General features: G+C 35.4%; 2 protein-coding genes across 3 annotated transcripts; both read left to right on the plus strand.

Annotated features, from left to right (window-relative positions):
• Positions 1-1,108: 1,108 nt before the first annotated feature.
• LOC123207159 (NAC domain-containing protein 2-like) lies at positions 1,109-2,928 on the plus strand. Its single transcript, XM_044624440.1, has 3 exons — positions 1,109-1,384; positions 1,477-1,751; positions 2,224-2,928. The coding sequence occupies exons 1-3, from the start codon at positions 1,225-1,227 to the stop codon at positions 2,674-2,676; spliced, it is 888 nt and encodes a 295-aa protein (XP_044480375.1). The 5' UTR covers positions 1,109-1,224; the 3' UTR covers positions 2,677-2,928.
• A 7,828-nt stretch (positions 2,929-10,756) lies between these two features.
• On the plus strand, positions 10,757-20,102 carry LOC123207179 (protein CELLULOSE SYNTHASE INTERACTIVE 3-like). Of its 2 annotated transcripts, none has more exons than XM_044624467.1 (7): positions 10,757-10,887; positions 11,897-11,995; positions 12,311-15,380; positions 15,533-18,077; positions 18,453-18,907; positions 19,214-19,330; positions 19,559-20,102. In XM_044624467.1, the coding sequence occupies exons 2-7, from the start codon at positions 11,934-11,936 to the stop codon at positions 19,718-19,720; spliced, it is 6,411 nt and encodes a 2,136-aa protein (XP_044480402.1). In that variant the 5' UTR covers positions 10,757-10,887; positions 11,897-11,933; the 3' UTR covers positions 19,721-20,102. The 2 variants fall into 2 exon arrangements, with proteins under 2 accessions (XP_044480402.1, XP_044480401.1); XM_044624466.1 differs by having other exon boundaries at positions 10,762-11,273.
• The last annotated feature ends 43 nt before the right edge of the window (positions 20,103-20,145 follow it).

A 20,145-nucleotide genomic window follows, 5' to 3' on the forward strand; every position in this document is an offset into this window, starting at 1 on the left:
CTAATTAAAATCAAACCTTAAATCGATCCAATTAATTATGTAAAACAATTTTACATTTCCCCATCCCTTATCTGTAATCCATTTGGTCAAGATGTTGACTCCCTAATTAATTATAGTCAACATTTTTCCACACGTTTTTTTCTTCCATTTAATTTAATTTCAACATGCCCCACCTAAATTATTCCGAATTCCTAATCCCGCAAAATTCAATAAAAACAATAATATAAATTTTACATATATATAAAAAAAAAAAAAAAACCTACATAGACTTGCAGATCACCCAATTCCTAATTACCCCACGTATGCCTCACGTATACACGTGGCCATATTTTATTTGTAGATTTTGAATTTCCTTTGACAGTAGCGGAGACCTGTGTCTTGTCATGGCACCGAAAGTGAGAATTTATAATTCCACGTAAGGATGTTGTAATGTCCACGCTCATCAGCGTGTCTAATAATGAGATTAAAGAAGTGGGAATAGTGAAAAATTGTGTGGCGGCGGTTTTCTGCTTCTTCGTAGCTTCCTTTCTTCCTTCATCTTTATCTTAATCCACCTACACCCGTTAATTCAACGTTCAAACTTCAACGATAAACCTTTCCAGTTTTGTTACATTAAATCAATTGATAAATTTTTAATTTCTCTGAAATTAATTTTAATCGACATCTTTATCAGCCAGACTTAATTTAGATTACAAATCACTCCAAGCTGACTCTCTCAGCCGCACTGTAGGATGACGTGTTCTTCTTATCCACCGTTGAACTATCGGTTAACTGATTTAAAATAAATAAATAAGCCGATAAAAATATATTTAAAAAAAGGCTGGAAAAACAAACCCGCGACCCCACGCCGATCCCGAAGCGAGTTTTCTACGAACCGACAAAGTCCTACTACACCCGTCCAAAACAATTTGCGTAAGCAATGACAAAATCAACCACATGTGGCTTTTGGCACGCACCAACACTGCTTTATCTGTTGACACGTGTCCGGCTGCTGTAAATGCCTTCCCTAATAAAGCCCCAAGCAAAACTATCGCCCACGTGGATTCTAGAATTAACTTCTTTCTCTTCTCGCCACGTGTCCTCATCTTCGTCTATATATTGAGTAATCTCCATTGCGTTAAAAGTTTCAAGCGCCGTCATTGTATTGGGAGTTAGAGCGGCTAGATCAGGAAATCGTGGTGAGCTACAGCACAGAAAGGAAGGGTAAAATAGTCAGAAGTGAAAATGTCGACCGAGTTACAATTGCCTCCTGGTTTCAGATTTCATCCGACGGATGAGGAGCTCGTGATGCACTACTTATGCCGGAAATGTTTGTCGCAGTCGATAGCTGTTCCGATTATCGCTGAAATCGATCTTTACAAATTCGACCCTTGGGACCTCCCAGGTATTATGAATTTTAATAAAATTAAGATCATGGATTTATTTTTATTTATGTATTTGAATTTTTAATCATTTCCGTGGTTTTTCAATTTGTAGATTTGGCCTTATACGGAGAAAAGGAGTGGTACTTTTTTTCGCCGAGGGACAGGAAGTACCCGAACGGTTCAAGGCCTAACCGAGCAGCGGGAAGCGGGTACTGGAAGGCGACTGGAGCCGATAAGCCGATTGGACAGCCAAAACCCGTCGGAATTAAGAAGGCTTTGGTGTTTTACGCAGGAAAAGCTCCTAAAGGGGAGAAAACCAACTGGATTATGCACGAGTATCGATTAGCCGACGTGGATCGGACGGCTCGTAAGAAGAACAGCTTAAGGGTATTGCACCGTACCATTCTCTTTCTGCTACTTTTGAGTATAAAAATGGAGATTTTACAGTATGATTTTTCTGACCTCAACGTGGAGGCCTTTTGACTTTTACCTATCAATTTTTCTAAAATTTTCAATCTGTTAAAATTAAATGTTTACAATACGGACACAACTTGGGACCCACGCGCAAATTTTTAACGGCTGTGATGCCGTTTGGTCTACCGGATTGGTACATTTGATAATTGAGATTTACCTAATCGGACATTTAACGTCATTCACATGGTTACGATAAAACGCCTTGTCGTTGTAGCCAATCGCTTCAATTATTATTTTTCAGTTAAGGAAAATATTCCTTCTTATCACTTCATGTGGGCTCACAATAGAGATAGACAGAACTCTGACTATTTGGTCATGAGTCTGACATAACAATCAACTTTTATGTGATGGATTAAATTTAACGGTTCTGATTATATTCTGGCAGCTGGATGACTGGGTCCTGTGTCGCATATACAACAAGAAAGGAAGCGTCGAGAAGCAGCAAAATCAAGCAGTAAACCGGAAAATGAATTCACCGGTGATGGAGGAGGATAGGAAACCGGATATAATTTCAAATGGCGTGAACAAATCAGCACTTCCCCCCAATCCGGCGGCGACAGCGACCGGAACGGTTAACGATTATATGTACTTAGACACGTCGGATTCAATGCCGAAGTTACACACGGACTCGAGCTGTTCGGAGCAAGTGGTATCACCGGAATTCATATCCGAGGTGGAGAGCGAGCCGAAAATACAACCCTGGGACAACAATAACCTTGGATTTCCTTATAATTACCTAGACGCCAATATGGACTTGAGCTTCAATTCTCAGTTTCAAAGCAGCAATCAGCTGTCGCCGTTGCAGGATATGTTCATGTACCTTCAGAAGCCTTTTTAAAGTGGGACCGGGTAAATGGGGTGTCGTGGGACCCAAATTTGATAGAATTGGTGGTAAACAGGGTGTCCTGGGACCCAGATTTGATAGAATTGGTAGTGTAGGTAGCCTTGTACGGTAACACGAGACGAAAGTCTATGAGTGTGCCCGTGCGGGGTGGACTAGCTGATCGGAGGGTAGTATTGGAAATACAGGTTATATAGGTTTAGGGACATTGGATGGAGGTGATTGGAAATTGGAATTATGCATTATTAAACCATTGGCATGTGTATATCCATGTGTATGTACATAAGCAAATATTTTTGGGTTTTTAAAAATCTTAATATCTTGTAATGGGCTAGGTTGGGTTTCTCTATTTTATTATATGTTAAAGAAAAAACTAGGCCTTATTTTCTGTCCCATTTACCTCGTTTGTTACTAAAGTCTAATGATTCATTAAATATTGGATTACGTTGGCGACAAATTGAAAATGGTGAGAATTCAACCCACCTTGACTTACAAGGTATGAATTTGGTTATTACGTTGCGACAAATTGAAAATGGTGAAAATGGTTATTATCCATTTTTTGTATGAAAAATGAAAAACTTAAGATCAACGGTTAAAAATTGGCATGTATGAAGGAATGTTCGATATGCAGGTCTATGCGAGTTTTGATATTAACTAGGTCAAAACAAGTTTATAAAATATAGTAATTTCATCTAAACATTGGCCGCAAAGGTATACTCTCTTGGAGTGTTGGTCAATTCCATATACACTCCTTTCAAATGAGTCATTTTAATTAATTACTGTTAATTTACATGACAATGCATTAAAATTATAGTGATATTATAAGTTATAAATATGTTGGTTGTTGAGTTTTTTTGTTTTATATGGATGGTAAATTTTCTGTGGTGTTTGATTTGTGGTCAGGTCTGCATTCTCGAATACTTGTTAATACTAGTTTGTATAGGTTAATTTTGTGTCTCCTCTTGAATTCTATCATGATATATCCTATGATAGGTTTTCGAAAGAAGATGAGTTAATTTATTTGTTTCTTGTGGGCTTTGTCTATTTGTAATGTTTTGCTAGCTTTCCTCCTGTTAGATCGAACTTAGTTGATCCTTGGTGTCCCTTTGTTTCTTTTTTTTTCTTTTAATATGCACATTTAAAAAAAATATATATTTATTATGAGATAATTTCGGCATCCCTTCAACTGGCCGATCGGAGGTTGTTGGGCCAGAAGGCCCAAGCATACTGGCCTAGAACGATTAACCCATTACAAACCTATGTATCAGACAGCTGAAGTGATTGCAAAGGAAGAAGATCGACATGAACGGACTCTTAATGGTCTAATCATGGCCCATAAAAAAATGGCAGTCCTATTAAACATTTCATTGTGTCTGCACTTAGGTAATGAATGAGAAGAGTGCCTCAAATTTAATGTATATAAGGTCATAAAAAATTATGGTAACTTTGATTCTTAAATTAGTCCAAATCGTACTGCCAAGATGTCGTCTTTCCTCTCCCCATGTGCTTTATCAACATATTCTTGTACCCTATTAACACCCTATCAACCTATTTTTTGTAGTCATTGACAATTTAATTACATTTTGACCTACCCAACCAAGTTAATGTTAAATATTACATATTACATGAGAATTCTCATGTTTGTCAACACATCATTTAGTTTATGTGCCTAATCAATACAATGGTGTCATGGTAGACAGTAGTTTTAAATTCTGTCGATTATTTTTTTTAAAAAAGAGGGACACATACATACATACATGTATGCATGCACACACATATATGTGTGTGTGGGGATTTAGCAAATGAAAGGCCGAATGACTATTTCCCACACGAGCTTTTATGAAACAACAATTTCTCACTTTTAAGTTTAAAAAATTCATTATCACCTATTCATTAAAATCATATGTTAGTTTTAATAGGTAAAATGTATTTTTTATTACTTGGTACAATATATGCGAGAGGGGAGCTAATGGTCCAACTTGTAGAGTTGCATGAGGCGGAGGGGTAATTTAGTTTTTTGTGTTATGTTGAGCTTGTATTGATTTTTAGTTTAAGACTTGTACTTGTCTATGCACATTTCATTTTATGGGTCGGATTTCAGAGACTATGGTTTTGTGGATGATTTTATTTATTATATGAGATTGATGTTGTCCAGTAAAAATGTTTATACTCCTTTTTGCATCCTATGAGATACTAAGTGTTAAGCATGCCTTAAATTTCATTGTATGCCTGAGTAAAAGTCCAAAGCTTCCATGTCTCTTTAGGTTTATATTCTACCTAAGAGTATGCATTTGAAAAAGGGTATTGCATAGGAAATACACACTTATGTAAACGTTTGACACAAAAACAAATTCAACTATTAGAAGCTCTGATAGAGGTTGATGTAGTCTAAAAAACGAATTTTCTAGTCAAGCACAAACGCCCATACATCATCATATTTCAAGATAAATCTATCATTTTCAAATGTTAACGGATACAAATCTCAATTCAATGACTCTTTCAATGTTTCCAATATCATTAAATTTACCAATAAATTGAAGTTATTTCAAGTTGAAAAAGGTTAGAGACCATATTATATCAATCTATGCTCATCATCTCTAAGAAAAACTTTCTCTTTTTCTCTCACTAAACTTCTATTCATATCCTTGAGAAAACATTTGTACTAAATTTGTGTAGTTAACCTTGTAGATGCATTTTACATTCAAAACTTATACTTTCAAATCATTGTGGATAAAATTTCAATTCAACTAATATATTTTGAACAAAATCTTGGATAAACTAGTGTAAAGACTTCATTGATTCTAGTGAAAATTTAAGTAAGTTGTTTGACAAAATGGATGGGCGAGGCGTAAAAGAAAAAGTTTCAAACCATTATAAACATTAAGCATATTCTAACCATTCTCTTTAATTTTTGCTCATGTATTTGTTGTTGTTTTTAATTTATAATTTGTGATATCAATATTTAGAAGATTATATTCGCCCCTCTCTAAGATCACTTTAATCATTAGAATGTTTTTAGTAATAGGCCACTAACAGTGTGATATGTGGTAAGAATGAAAGAACGAGTGAGTAATTATTGAGTAATTTGTGGCTTGAAGAAGTAATAAATCATGCTAATGTTATGTGATATTTGGCAGGAGATGTGAGATGAAAACAACTATTGTGTAATATATGACACAAAATTAAGTTGAGGTGTCATTATTCTGTGATACGTGGCATAAGATTAAGGAAAGGTGCTACTACTATGTGATCTCTTAATGTTGTGGGATATGTGGCATGGGTTCATAAGTTAACATTGTGTAATTTTTGGCTTAAGAACCCAAATGTAAAAGCATCAAGGTGGCACTTTTGAGATATTTCATATACACGCTTGATATAAAGGCATCCATAGTAGGGTAGTAATCGAGCAATCCACATATTTTGTGTGCATGAAATAGGGGACTATGTGAGTTTATTCATTATGTGACTAGTGAGATGCTTCAAGCACACACCCATGGTGAAAACTACCTTCGGATGAATTTAGCAGTTTATGATAATTGTGTTCATGGAAATGGGGACTACGACTTATTTGCTTATGTAGTCAATGTGTCTACACATTTGCAGCTTAGTCTGACTAACAAAGCAAAGTGAATGTGCTTGAGATAGTAAATGAATAGTCATGTTCTCATGCGGAGTAAAAAATAAGTTTTGGCGTATTTATCATAGTGAGAAGGGATAAGAGAGGAGTTGTAATGACTTTAGCTGAGTGCAAGAATATGCGAGTTAATGTAAAAGAATCAATAAGAAATTTTGAATGTTGAGTTGTGTGCAATTTAAGATATCGTACCACTACTTACTTAATGTTTAACATTCATTCATTCCTTGTGATTGTCTTGCATGTAGAAAATGATTTATGTGAGGTTGTAGAAGAAGCGAGAGTTAGTGAGGAAGATGGCATAAGAAGGGGTTGACTTTTATGCTTTGATTATGCATACATTGTTGCTTTTGATGTATTTGCACATTTATTTTATCTAAGAAAACATAGTTTTAATTTTATGTATTAACATCTTTTACACACTTCATTTATGAAGTTTTAATCATTGTTCAATCAAGTATTTATTATGAGTTACTTCCGTTGTATCTTTATTTAAATACATGATTTTCAAGTGAAAGTTAACTAACACGTCTATTCGAATACATATTCTTATTGAAAGGTATTCTGTTGGAGACAGTGTTTCAATTTGGCTATCATTGGTTCCATCAATTTCTTGTCTTAGATGAATCCATAAGTCACTTTTTTTTAACCAAAAATTCTATTTCATTTTTGTGATTTAGGATAAATAATTGTGTTTTCAATTTATTGATACTTTATTTGTTTTGTTTAAAGATGTTGTCGATAAATTCCTCATATCAACAAAAATGAAGAATTTATCGATAAACTCATATTTAATCCTCCTAGAAGACGGTAGAAAAAGAAAATGTGGAATAGATTAAGAAAGAGAGAAGACAAAAAAAGAAAGAGAGAGGAGGAAAGAGAGTTGGTTTTAACCTTTAGGGAAGTAATTACTTTTCATCGTAGTTTCGTAATTTTACTAAAAAATGATGTACTAATAATTTATAATAAAATTAGTTGGTTTTTATTAACAAAAGTGATAATAAGTAGGCAAATAAACTTTTTAAACTTAAAAAATAAAAAATTATCAGTTTATCAAAGTTTGGGTGTGAGAAGCAGTCATTCAACCTAAATGAAACAAGCGTTTTATAAAATTGTGTCTCCATTTATGAGTGCATTTTCCATCCTAGCCTCAACTTGCTTCCTTGGTAAAAAAATAAGACACGAGCATTCATCATTTTGAGATATTGAAGAGGTTTAACGATGGACACTGCACATGTCATCAGTAGGTGCCCACATAAAAAAAAGGATGAGAGGTCATTTGGTTCTCAATAAATAAATATTCCCTTAATAATTTATTTTTTGTTATTTATATTACATTATTTAATTTATCAATAATAAAATATTACGGTAATCTTCTATTACTAATAGTAATGTGACAAAGAATGTAAATGATAATCTGATTACTACATTCACCATAAGTATTAAAATATTATCAAGATAATCTTAATTTTACTATAATTATATTCTTGTTTATTAATTTTTTAGGACAAAAATAACTTTATTTTCAATTCATATAATAAGTAATATAAAAAATATTTTAGAATAATTACGCTAAAAAATATTTAAGTAAAATAATATACGAATATTTTGTTATTACTTCTATCCTAATACAATAATTATTTATACTTACTAAATTTTATCAAATATAGTAATCATTTATACCTAATATTTTTCTAAATAATTTATCTTTAAAGCAATATTTTAATTTTGATAATAAAATATTATTCAAACTAAACGTCCCCTAAGGATAATAAGCTTTGCCACCTCTACTAAAGTTTATGACAAAATCACAACTTGAGGAGACAAGGAACTTGACACCTTCATTAAAAGAACCATAACTGGCAAAGGAGTTATCTTGCACATTCTGAAATCCCTCATCAACAAATCTTCCACAGAGCAGTTTGTAATATTACCTTCTCCGCTTTGTTGATTTTTGTCCTTTAGAGGTTAGACAGGAGCAAATTTGAATGAGGAACAATGACCAATATTGAAATTGAGAAATTGGCACGCATTATTTCATCTAGTGACACCATGGTGATATGTTTGCTTTCCATTGTCTGTTAGTGTTAAATTTGAAATAAAGCTAGAAAAAGCAGTTCTTTGCCATTCCCTGGACTTGCGTTGATTTCTAGAAGTTTGCAAATTACTTGTCACATGTTTGATGGAACGTCTTCAAGAAGTCCTTTGATGGCTTTTCTTAACAAGTTAGGTTTGAAAATTATATACCTCAGGTGAGTGGTTCTTAGCCATTTCAGTGCTAAAACCATCATAAAATAGACTAATTCAAAAAAGAAGTTCATGGGTATATACGAGTCTACCCATGCCTCTAGAGTTGAGTACATGTTTGGGTAACATCTCTAGTTTAATAATTCAGTTTATTGTCAATATATTATTTATTTTGGATACACAGTTTATCATAGTTTTATTTCTGAGTTTTACAATCCAAAACGCATTTTTACAGCTTAAAAAGTTCACAAACTATTTAACTAATTAAATTTTCTTATTTCTAAACATTATAGGATGAACAGATAAAGTACAAATAGATCTAATATCTCTTTCATATTTTGTCAATGTAAGATTTGTCTAAGAGTATCACACTCTAAATATTCTCTACCTGCATAAGTCGATTTATTTTTAACTCGACCCAGCTAACTTGTTTACTAAGTATAGCTTTAACCCTATCTCACATTTCCCATTAGAAATTCAAACTAAACTCATAATTTTGATAATCAATATATAAAACAAATTCTAAGAAACCAGTAATCACCCTTGAATTGTCTTTGTAATTACTTAAGTCGAAGATTATGTTCAAGCTCCCCTTTGAGTAAAAAGTGTTGCAAGTTAGGCTTGAAAGGAGGATCTCATTGTTGGTTACTTGCAATACAATCTCATATATGATTTTGTGCTAATAACTGTTGATTAAGAATATTATTTCATTACACATCTCTAAATGTATTTGTTAAAATAATAGAATTATGTGTACGTATTTTAAGTAAATAAAATAAATATACAAATAATATATCATTATATGATTAAATGATTTTAAATTAAAAATAAAGTAATCACCAATCACATAATGATGCACAATGTTTTAAAACCCAGACCAATCATCTTATTGATTCATGATTTGATCAGTTCAATTTGACAATCAACTAATTTAACATATTGTTAAATTATTATATATTTTTTAAATCACATCATATATTTATCTTTTTTTTTAAATATAAAATGTATAAAATACAATTTTAAATATTTTAATTAAACAATTGATACTCGATACATAGATTAAAAAAATTAATTACAAATTATTGATTTAAATAGTTTTTTGGTTCAATATATTATTAAGTTTAATTGAATTTTAAATAAGTTAATATTTTTATATAAATTAGACCAAATTATAAAATTGAAATAAATTATAGATTAATTTATGTTTTAATCCACTTAATTTAATAATTTAATTTAATCTTAAAATTATTAATAATATATTATTCATTCACCCAATTATATATTAAAATTATATAATAGTAACATGTTACCGGTATAAAAAAAGAAAAAAGTAATTTGATTAGATTAAGAAATCGTGGGTGTGTTTGTAAGGAAGCACATGGGAGGATATCGAGATCCAAGAAGCATTACGTGAGGTAAATGATGATGTCAGAATTTATAATATATATATATATATATATATATATATATATATATATATATATATATATATATATTACTTCCCGGGAACATTGTCTTGTCGTCTACTTCAAATCTTTCCTTGGCGTATTTGAATTGATTTAGTGGCATTTAAATTTATATTATTATTTTATACATTTAATTAAATACAAATGGAGATCAAGATCAAACATCCTCCTTCTCCCTTCACAATTCATAAATCCAGGATTAAAAATAAAATAAAATAATTGCTCATTTAATTGCATGCAATCAAGGTGGCACCCACTACTCAAGACCAATCACATTCACCCATGTGTTATGTTTTTTAAATCATCCATTCAATTTCTATTCTAATCTTAATTATTTTTTAATTTTTACTCTAAACAACCATCAATCACTTAATTATGTGATCCTAAATTAAGAAAATTATTTAAAGGGGGCAGACTGGTAAATTCAGCAAGAATCAAGTAAGAGTCTTCTACTCAACTGCACACTCACTGACAGTTAAGAAGATAAGAAAAACAAGAAATCCGCGTCAGAAAATGGAAACAAATCGATTTTAAAATCTAAATTTTGCAAAATAATAAAATAAATAAAATCCCATAAATAAATAATGAGCCAATTGGCGTCAATTTCTTCAGTAGATGCACCCGTTTTAACCGTACCCAATGGTAAAATTCCACGTAAATAATATAAAAATAGTGGGAAAGGGTAAAAATTGTATTTTGAAAAAAAGGATAAAAATATGATGAAAAGGAAACAAAACAGAAAGAAAAGAAACGAAGCGAAAAGACTGAGACTCTCTCTCACTGACTGTCTGTCGCTTGCGGCCTTCATTGACGGCGTAGAGCTCTCACTTGGGTTTTATTTCTCAATTCGGTTATTTGAAGGTGTTTTTTATTGTTAAGATTTTTAATTTTGTTTATAGTTGAGGAAAAGTACATGTGTTTTGAGTTGGACTCAGTGATCTGATCTCCGTACGGTTCTCATTTTGTTTTCATGTTGAAAAATACTCACATTTTCATTGTTGTTTAAATTGGTAGTACAGTTCAATTCAACACTGTTATTATTATTATTATTATTATATACAAATGTCTGAAGATCTAAATGTTCCGGGAAAGTTTGGCTTTTGATCTTTTTTTTTTTTTCGGTGAATTTGGCTTTTGATCTTGTAAATTGAAAGCGACGGACGATGATTGGATTGTGATGTTTTTTGGGCCGAGAAACCGGGTTTTGGGATAGCTGTAAGGGAGAGTTCTCGGCATTTACATTGTCGGTAGGCTTTTTATTTTGTTATATATCTCATTGATAATCCGTATGGTCTTCATCTTCATAAAAATATCCATCTTTCTAATTATGTTTTGTTGTTTGTTCTCTCTTATTAAAGGTTCGTTATTTTGGTTGGTACTCCTTTGATTTTTTTTTTTTAAAATTTTGGGCTACCTGTAGTCTGTAGAGGTGAACTAAGACATTGAAATTTTGAAGAGATTGAAATTATGTTAGTTGGAGATTTGGTTTTCTGAGCGTTGCATTGAAGATATACTTTTGAACTGGTTTGTCTATGTAATTTGTATTTTTTTGAGTGCATAATACATGTCTAGGGGTAGCAGGTGTTATTTATTTATTTTTCATCTCACTGTAGCTGGTATGTGATGGTAGTTTACCAGACTGGTCATGATATTGTGTTGTATTTGTGAGAAATTAATTTTTATAATTGATATGTAGTTGATGAGATGATTGAGGTATGGAAATAGAAAAGGTTGGTTAACTTGGTTTGTGGTTTTGTTGTACAATTGTCTGAGAACATTCATTTTTCCTCTTGTTTACAAGATTATTTGTTACTTTTATCTGTCAGTTGGGGTTGATTTAATAATACTGATTAGTAACTTTGATTTGCAGGCAGCCAAGGAGACCGTGGAGTTGTGCATTTGTGCATATGTCAAAGTCTCCCTCTCCTGAACCCCAAGAGCATAGATTTCAATCTGTTTCGCAGCCTCGGTTAGTTTTGTTGTTGGTTTCATACACACACACATATATAAAATCTGATAATGAGACAGCTTTATAATACCTCAACAATAAAGTGTCATGTATATGTATAGGAACTGTTAACATTTTTCAAATGAGTGAATAAAAACCCATCTGAAAAGAAATTATTCACTACTGAATTTAGAAAGTTATCATCATCTTTTCTGTTGAATCAGTAACCAGAATTAATTTATACGTTTCTTTATTAAATTCTAGCTGATGTTAGATTATCACTCATTTTGGTGCCCAGATAATAATTAGTACAATTAATTTACTGGTTGCATCCAGGGCATCTAATGGAACAGAAGGAATGGATGACCCAGACAGTATGTTGTCTATGGTTGCTCAAATTATTGAGCAACTACATGCCAGTATGTCTTCAACACAAGAGAAAGAACTTATTACAGCACGTATACTTGGTATTGTAAGATCAAGGAAGGAGGCCAGAACGCTTATTGGCACTCATGCCCAAGCAATGCCTTTGTTCATATCAATTCTCAGGATTGGTACCTCTGTGGCAAAAGTAAATGTTGCTGCAACTCTTAGTGTTCTATGCAAAGATGAAGACTTACGATTAAAGGTGCTTCTAGGTGGATGCATTCCACCATTGCTCTCACTTTTGAAGTCAGAATCAACTGAAGCAAGGAAAGCAGCGGCTGAGGCAATATATGAGGTCTCCTCTGGTGGACTTTCAGATGATCATGTTGGTATGAAAATATTTGTTACAGAAGATGTGGTTCCCTCCTTATGGGATCAGCTTGATCCAAAGAACCAGCAGGATAAAGTGGTACAGGGGTTTGTTACTGGGGCTTTGAGGAATCTTTGTGGTGACATGAATGGGTATTGGAGGGCCACACTTGAGGCTGGAGGAGTAGATATTATTGTGGGTCTTCTATCTTCTGGTAGTGCTGCTGCTCAGTCCAATGCAGCTTCTTTATTGGCCCGTCTGATGTTGGCTTTCAGTGATAGTATCCCCAAAGTAATAGACTCTGGAGCTGTCAAATCTTTGCTGCAGCTTGTGGGTCAGAATAATGATGTTTCTGTTCGTGCTAGCGCTGCTGATGCTTTGGAGGCACTTTCGTCAAAGTCAGTCAAAGCTAAGAAAGCTGTTGTTGATGCTGAAGGTGTCCCCATTTTGATTGGGGCTATTGTTGCTCCTTCTAAAGAGTGTATGCAAGGGGAGTGTGGCCAGGCGCTGCAGGGTCATGCAACACAAGCTTTAGCTAATATTTATGGGGGCTTGTCTGCTTTTATAATGTATCTTGGAGAACTATCTCAATCTCTTTGCCTAGCTGCTCCAGTTGCTGATATAATAGGAGCACTTGCCTATGCTCTGATGGTCTTTGGTCAAAATTCTACAGTTGATGAGGAAACTTTTGATGCAACACAGATAGAGAATATATTAGTGATGTTACTGAAGCCTCATGATAATGAACTTGTTCAACAGCGTGTTCTTGAGGCTATGGCCAGCTTATATGGAAACATCTACCTCTCAAGATGCCTCAGTCATGCGGAAGCGAAGAAGGTGCTTATAGGACTCATAACAATGGCTGCTGCTGATGTGCAGGAGTATCTGATAGCGTCGTTAACAACATTATGCTGCAATGGAGTTGGCATCTGGGAGGCTGTTGGCAAGAGAGAAGGAGTTCAGTTGCTGATGTCGTTGCTGGGCTTATCAAGCGAGCAGCATCAAGAGTATGCTGTTCAGTTGTTATCAATCTTAACTGATCAGGTTGATGACAGCAAGTGGGCTATCACTGCTGCTGGCGGTATTCCTCCACTGGTGCAGTTATTAGAGACTGGATCTCAGACGGCAAGGGAGGTTGCAGCTTATGTTCTGTGGAATTTGTGCTGTCACAGTGAAGATATCCGTGCCTGTGTTGAAAGTGCTGGAGCTGTTCCAGCTTTCTTATGGCTCCTAAGAAGTGGTGGAATGAAAGGGCAGGCAGCATCAGCTATGGCACTTACAAAACTTGTCCGGACAGCTGATTCTGCCACCATTAATCAGTTGCTAGCTTTCCTTCTAGGAGATTCACCATGTTCAAAGGTCCATATTATTAAAGTTTTGGGTCATGTACTTACAGTGGCATCAAAAAATGTTCTTTTGCAGAAGGGATCTGCTGCTAATAAAGGGCTGACATCTCTCGTCCAGGTGCTCAATTCCTCCAATGAAGAAACCCAAGAAAATGCTGCTTCTGTCCTAGCTGATTTTTTAAGCACAAGACAAGATATCTGTGATAGTCTTGCAACTGATGAGATTGTGAAGCCATGTATGAAGCTTTTAACCAGTAATAATCAAGTTGTTGCCACACAGTCAGCTCGAGCATTGGCTGCTCTTTCCCGCCCTACAAAGACTAAAACTACAAACAAGATGTCTTATATTACCAAAGGGGATGTCAGTCCTGTTATTAAGTTGGGTAAAACTTCTTCTATAAGTGCTGCTGAAACTGCTGTTGCTGCTTTGGCCAATCTTCTTTCTGATCCCCAGGTTGCAGCAGAAGCCCTGGCTGAAGATGTTGTTTCTGTTTTGACAAGAGTGCTGGCAGAAGGAACTTCAGAAGGTAAGAAGAATGCATCACAGGCCTTACATCAGTTACTGAAGCATTTTCCAGTTGGTGATGTGCTCAAAGGAAATTCCCAGTTTCGTTTTGCTGTCCATACAATAGTTGATTCTGTAAATGCAATGAGTATGGATGGAACTGATGCTGCAGATGCTTTAGAAGTAATTTCACTTTTGGCTAGGACAAAGCAGGATTCGAACCTCTCATACCTGCCATGGGCTGTCCTTGTCGAGGTTCCTTCAAGCTTAGAACCTCTTGTGCGCTGTCTGGCAGAGGGGCCTCCTTCATTGCAAGATAAGGCTATAGAAATTCTTTCTAGGTTTTGCAGGGATCAACCAGTTGTACTAGGTGATCTGTTGGTTGCAAGATCAGCATCCATTGTTGCTTTAGCTAATAGAATCATGCATTCATCCAGTTTAGAAGTTAGAGTTGAGGGAACGGCATTACTCATTTGTGCTGCAAAGGAGCACAAAGAGCAGTCAATGGATGCTCTTGATCTGTCAGGATATTTGGAATCCCTTATATATGCTTTAGTGGATATGATGAAGCAATGTTCTAGTTGTTCCTCTTTAGAAATTGAAGTCATTACTCCAAAAGGTTATGTGGAAAGAACTACATTTCATAAAGGCAGTGATTTTGATATTTCTGATCCAGCCACTGTCATGGTAGGCACTGTTGCCTTATGGTTGCTATCAATAATTTCTTCCTATCATACAAAGAATAAACTAACTGTAGTTGAAGCTGGTGGACTTGAGGTTCTCTCTGTCAAGCTTGCAAATTTTGCTTCAAATCCACAGGTATGGCCTGATTTATCCTTTTAGTTAGTTTGGGTTTTATGCCTTTATCTTTTTGGTTGCTTATATTGCATTTATGGTATTATGAATGTTTATGGTCTAAATTTTGTCCATTTTTTATTGCTGGCAAAAATTAAACGTCTGTTGTTTTGCAGGCTGAATTTGAAGATACTGACAGTGTATGGATTAGTGCCATGCTCCTGGCCATATTGTTTCAAGATGCTAATGTTGCTCTATCTCCTGCAACAATGAGCATCATACCCTCACTTGCTCTTCTGCTGAGATCTGATCAAGTAATTGATAGGTATTTTGCTGCCCAGGCAATGGCTAGTCTTATTTGTAGTGGAAGCAAGGGCATAAATCTTGCTATTGCAAATTCAGGTGCTGTTGCTGGCTTGATAGCTCTAATTGGCTACATAGAATCAGATATGCCAGACCTTATGGCTTTATCTGAAGAATTTTTACTGGTAAGAACTCCTGATCAAGTTGTGTTGGAACAACTTTTTGAAATTGAGGAGGTAAGAGTTGGTTCTATTGCACGAAAATCAATTCCTATGCTAGTTGATCTGTTGAGACCCATTCCCGATAGGCCAGGTGCCCCTCCAATTGCTGTTCAACTCTTGACTTGCATTGCAGATGGAAGTGATACAAATAAATTAATCATGGCTGAAGCTGGAGCTCTGGATGCTCTAACAAAATACCTATCTTTGAGCCCTCAACACTCAACAGAAGCCGCCATAGCAGAATTATTGAGAATATTGTATAGCAATCCTGATATCATCCGATATGAAGCATCCCTTAGTTCCTTGAATCAACTCATAGCTGTTCTGCGTTTGAGCTCAAGAGGTGCTAGACTTAGTGCTGCAAGGGCCCTCCGTGAACTTTTTGATGCAGATAATGTTAGAGACTCTGAATTAGCTTGGCAGGCTGTTCAGCCATTGGTTGACATGCTTAATGCTGCATCAGAGTGTGAGCAAGAGGTTGCTCTTGTTTCATTGATCAAGTTGACATCGGGAAGTCCCTCAAAGGCGGGTTTATTGACTGATGTGGAAGGAGACCCTCTTGAGAGTCTATGTAAAATATTGTCAACTGCTTCATCATTGGAATTGAAGAGAAATGCTGCTGAACTTTGTTTCATTATGTTTGGTAATACAAAAATGAGAACATCTCCAATTGCTTCTGATTGCATACAATGCCTTGTACCACTTATGCAGTCTGACACAAGTATAGCTGTGGAATCTGCTGTTTGTGCTTTTGAGAGATTATTGGACGATGAGCAACATGTTGAGTTTGCGGCAGTTTATGATGTTGTGGATCTGCTTGTCGGCTTGGTTTCTGGGGAAAACCATCGACTTGTTGAGGCTAGCATATGTGCCCTTATAAAATTAGGGAAAGACCGGACTCCATGCAAATTGGAAATGGTAAAAGCTGGCATAATTGATAACTGTCTTGAGCTACTCCCCGTTGCACCCAGTTCATTGTGCTCCTCCATTGCCCAACTGTTCCGTATTTTAACAAATAGCAGTGCAATTGCTAGGGGTGCTGAGGCTGCAAAAATAGTAGAGCCTCTTTTCATGGTTTTGCTTCGTCCAGATTTCAATCTGTGGGGACAGCATAGCGCCTTGCAGGCACTTGTGAATATTTTGGAAAAACCTCAAAGCCTCACAACTTTGAAGCTGACTCCAAGCCAAGTGATTGAGCCTTTGATTTCATTTTTGGAGTCTCCTTCTCAAGCCATCCAGCAGCTTGGCACAGAATTGTTAAGCCATCTACTGGCACAGGAACATTTCCAACAAGACATCACCACAAAAAATGCCGTTGTTCCACTTGTGCAGCTTGCTGGAATTGGAATACTGAACCTGCAGCAAACAGCTGTAAAAGCATTAGAAAAGATCTCCACAAGCTGGCCAAAAGCAGTTGCTGATGCTGGAGGTATTTTTGAGCTTGCAAAGGTTATTATTCAAGATGATCCTCAACCTCCTCATGCATTGTGGGAATCAGCTTCTTTGGTACTCTCAAATGTTTTGCGTAGCAATGCAAAGTACTATTTTAAAGTTCCAGTGGTGGTTCTGGTCAGAATGTTGCACTCAACACTGGAGAGCACCATCACTGTGGCTCTTAATGCCTTGCTTGTCCATGAAAAGACTGATGCTTCAAGTGCTGAACAGATGGCTCAAGCTGGTGCCATAGATGCTTTGGTGGATATACTTAGATCTCATCAGTGTGAAGAAGCATCAGGAAGTTTACTTGAAGCCTTGTTTAACAATGTGAGGATACGAGACATGAAGGTTTCTAAGTATGCAATTGCACCGTTATCACAGTATTTGTTAGACCCCCAAACCCGATCAGAGTCAGGCAGACTTCTTGCAGCTTTAGCCCTTGGAGACCTCTCTCAGAACGAAGGGCTTGCTAGAGCCAGTGATTCTGTGTCTGCATGTCGTGCGCTGATAAGCTTGCTTGAGGATGAAACAACAGAAGAAATGAAAATGGTGGCAATCTGTGCATTGCAGAACTTTGTAATGCACAGTAGAACTAATAGGAGAGCTGTTGCAGAAGCAGGTGGGATATTAGTTGTTCAAGAGCTACTATTGTCTTCAAATGCAGAAGTTGCTGCTCAGGCAGCATTGCTAATCAAATTTTTATTTTCCAATCACACACTCCAAGAATATGTGTCAAATGAACTTATCAGATCTTTGACAGGTAAATTAAATCATGATGTTCATGTTGCCTTGTGTCACATATGTTGATAATTATTACTGAAATATAGGATTCAATTTTTTTTTTTCTTTTGCAATTTCATTCATACTATAAAGTTTCTGCAAAAAATAAAATATAATAGTGGAAAAGAGCAAAATAAATTATATTTTGTATTTAAGGAAATTCAAGGAGCAATATACAGCAAAACCAAATTGTGATATCTTGCTGTAAAAACATGTAGTCACCTACCAATATTCTGCTACCTGTTCATTTTTGTCTAGTATGATTACCTTTCTCTTTGGTTGTGGTGATTTATCATTTGTTTCTTAGCTCGTTTTTCCACTTAAACAATGATAGTTTTCAATGCTTGTTGTGCAGCGGCACTGGAGAGAGAGTTGTGGTCTACAGCAACTATTAATGAAGAGGTGTTAAGGACGTTACATATGATATTTATGAACTTCCCTAAGCTTCATATTTCTGAAGCAGCCACCCTGTGCATCCCTCATATGGTTGGAGCACTAAAGTCTGGAAGTGAGGCTGCACAGGAGTCTGTATTGGACACCCTATGCTTGTTAAAACATTCTTGGTCAACCATGCCGATAGATATTGCAAAGTCTCAAGCCATGATTGCTTCTGAAGCCATTCCTATTTTGCAAATGCTGATGAAAACCTGCCCACCAAGTTTCCATGATAGAGCAGACAGCCTCCTACACTGCTTACCAGGGTGTTTAACTGTTACAATTAAGCGTGGTAACAATCTAAAGCAGACCGTGGGAACCACTAATGCTTTTTGTCGATTGACAATAGGCAATGGTCCGCCACGGCAAACTAAGGTAATAGTTCTATTAAGAAATTTTATCGAATGGACCGTTCAATACAGATCTGCCACATTATATATAATGTTCATATCAGTGCATTCTAAGTTTCCAACCTTTTTGGATGTCTCTGAAGCTCCATTATCTTTTTCTGCTTTCATTTGTTGACAGAAAGAAATCTACATCTGCAATTCATAATTTGCAAAATTTCATGTTCTACCATGATTTTGAAAGAGGGAACTTGAATCAAAAAATTTTCAGGATTGTTTGCTTCAGAGATTCTGATTGTATCATCTTGTACTGACTATGTTTTTTTATTATTAGGTGGTCAACCACAGTATCTCTCCAGAGTGGAAGGAAGGGTTCACATGGGCCTTTGACGTACCACCGAAGGGACAGAAGCTCCACATTTTATGCAAAAGCAAAAATACTTTTGGGAAGGTAATTATGCTTTAATCACTTTCACTGGAGTAGAGAAAGCTTTTTGTTTAGTTGTCGCAATCATCAATCTTCTTTACAGCTGAGAAATTCACTCATTCTACTGGAAACGCATAAATTATTGCTAAAGAGAAACATTTGCATATGCTTGTCATGATATGCTATATTGTTGTCGCTGCACATGAATTATGTTAGATTTGGTTACTAATTTGGAAAGTTGGGCATTTTCAGACAACTCTTGGAAAAGTGACCATCCAAATTGACAAGGTTGTTACAGAAGGAGTTTACAGCGGTTTGTTTAGCCTAAATCATGACAGCAACAAAGATGGTTCTTCCAGAACGCTGGAGATTGATATAATCTGGTCCAACAGCCTGTCGAATGATGGCATGTAAAAGGGCAGGTGCAGCAAGTTACTGAGGAAGCTGAATAGAGAAGAGATGCAGTTGTTTGACTCAGATGGATGTCTATGATTTGTTTGCTTGTAAGTATTTTTATCCCACAAAGGTCCAGTTTTGTAGTAAGCGATGTAAAGGATAAAATGTTCATAAATTAATGGAGGCAAAAGGAGTCAAAAGGGTTGTCCCACGTCAGTGATTATGAAAAAATGTTTATACAAGTTTTTTGTACATACAAGTCTTTCTGTGTTAGCAACTTTAAAAAATTGTAGAAAATCTTCAAATTGGGCTTTTGGCACACCACTGGTGGAATTGTATTTGCGCTTTTATTCAGCTATCCCGACGAGGCATTTATGCAAAGTTGAATTTTGTTGCCTTAGTTTGCTTTATATCTTCACAGATATTTCATTTACTTGACAATT

The sequence above is a fragment of the Mangifera indica genome, unplaced genomic scaffold (genome assembly GCF_011075055.1).
Source record: "Mangifera indica cultivar Alphonso unplaced genomic scaffold, CATAS_Mindica_2.1 Un_0064, whole genome shotgun sequence".
Taxonomy (NCBI): Eukaryota; Viridiplantae; Streptophyta; class Magnoliopsida; order Sapindales; family Anacardiaceae; genus Mangifera; species Mangifera indica.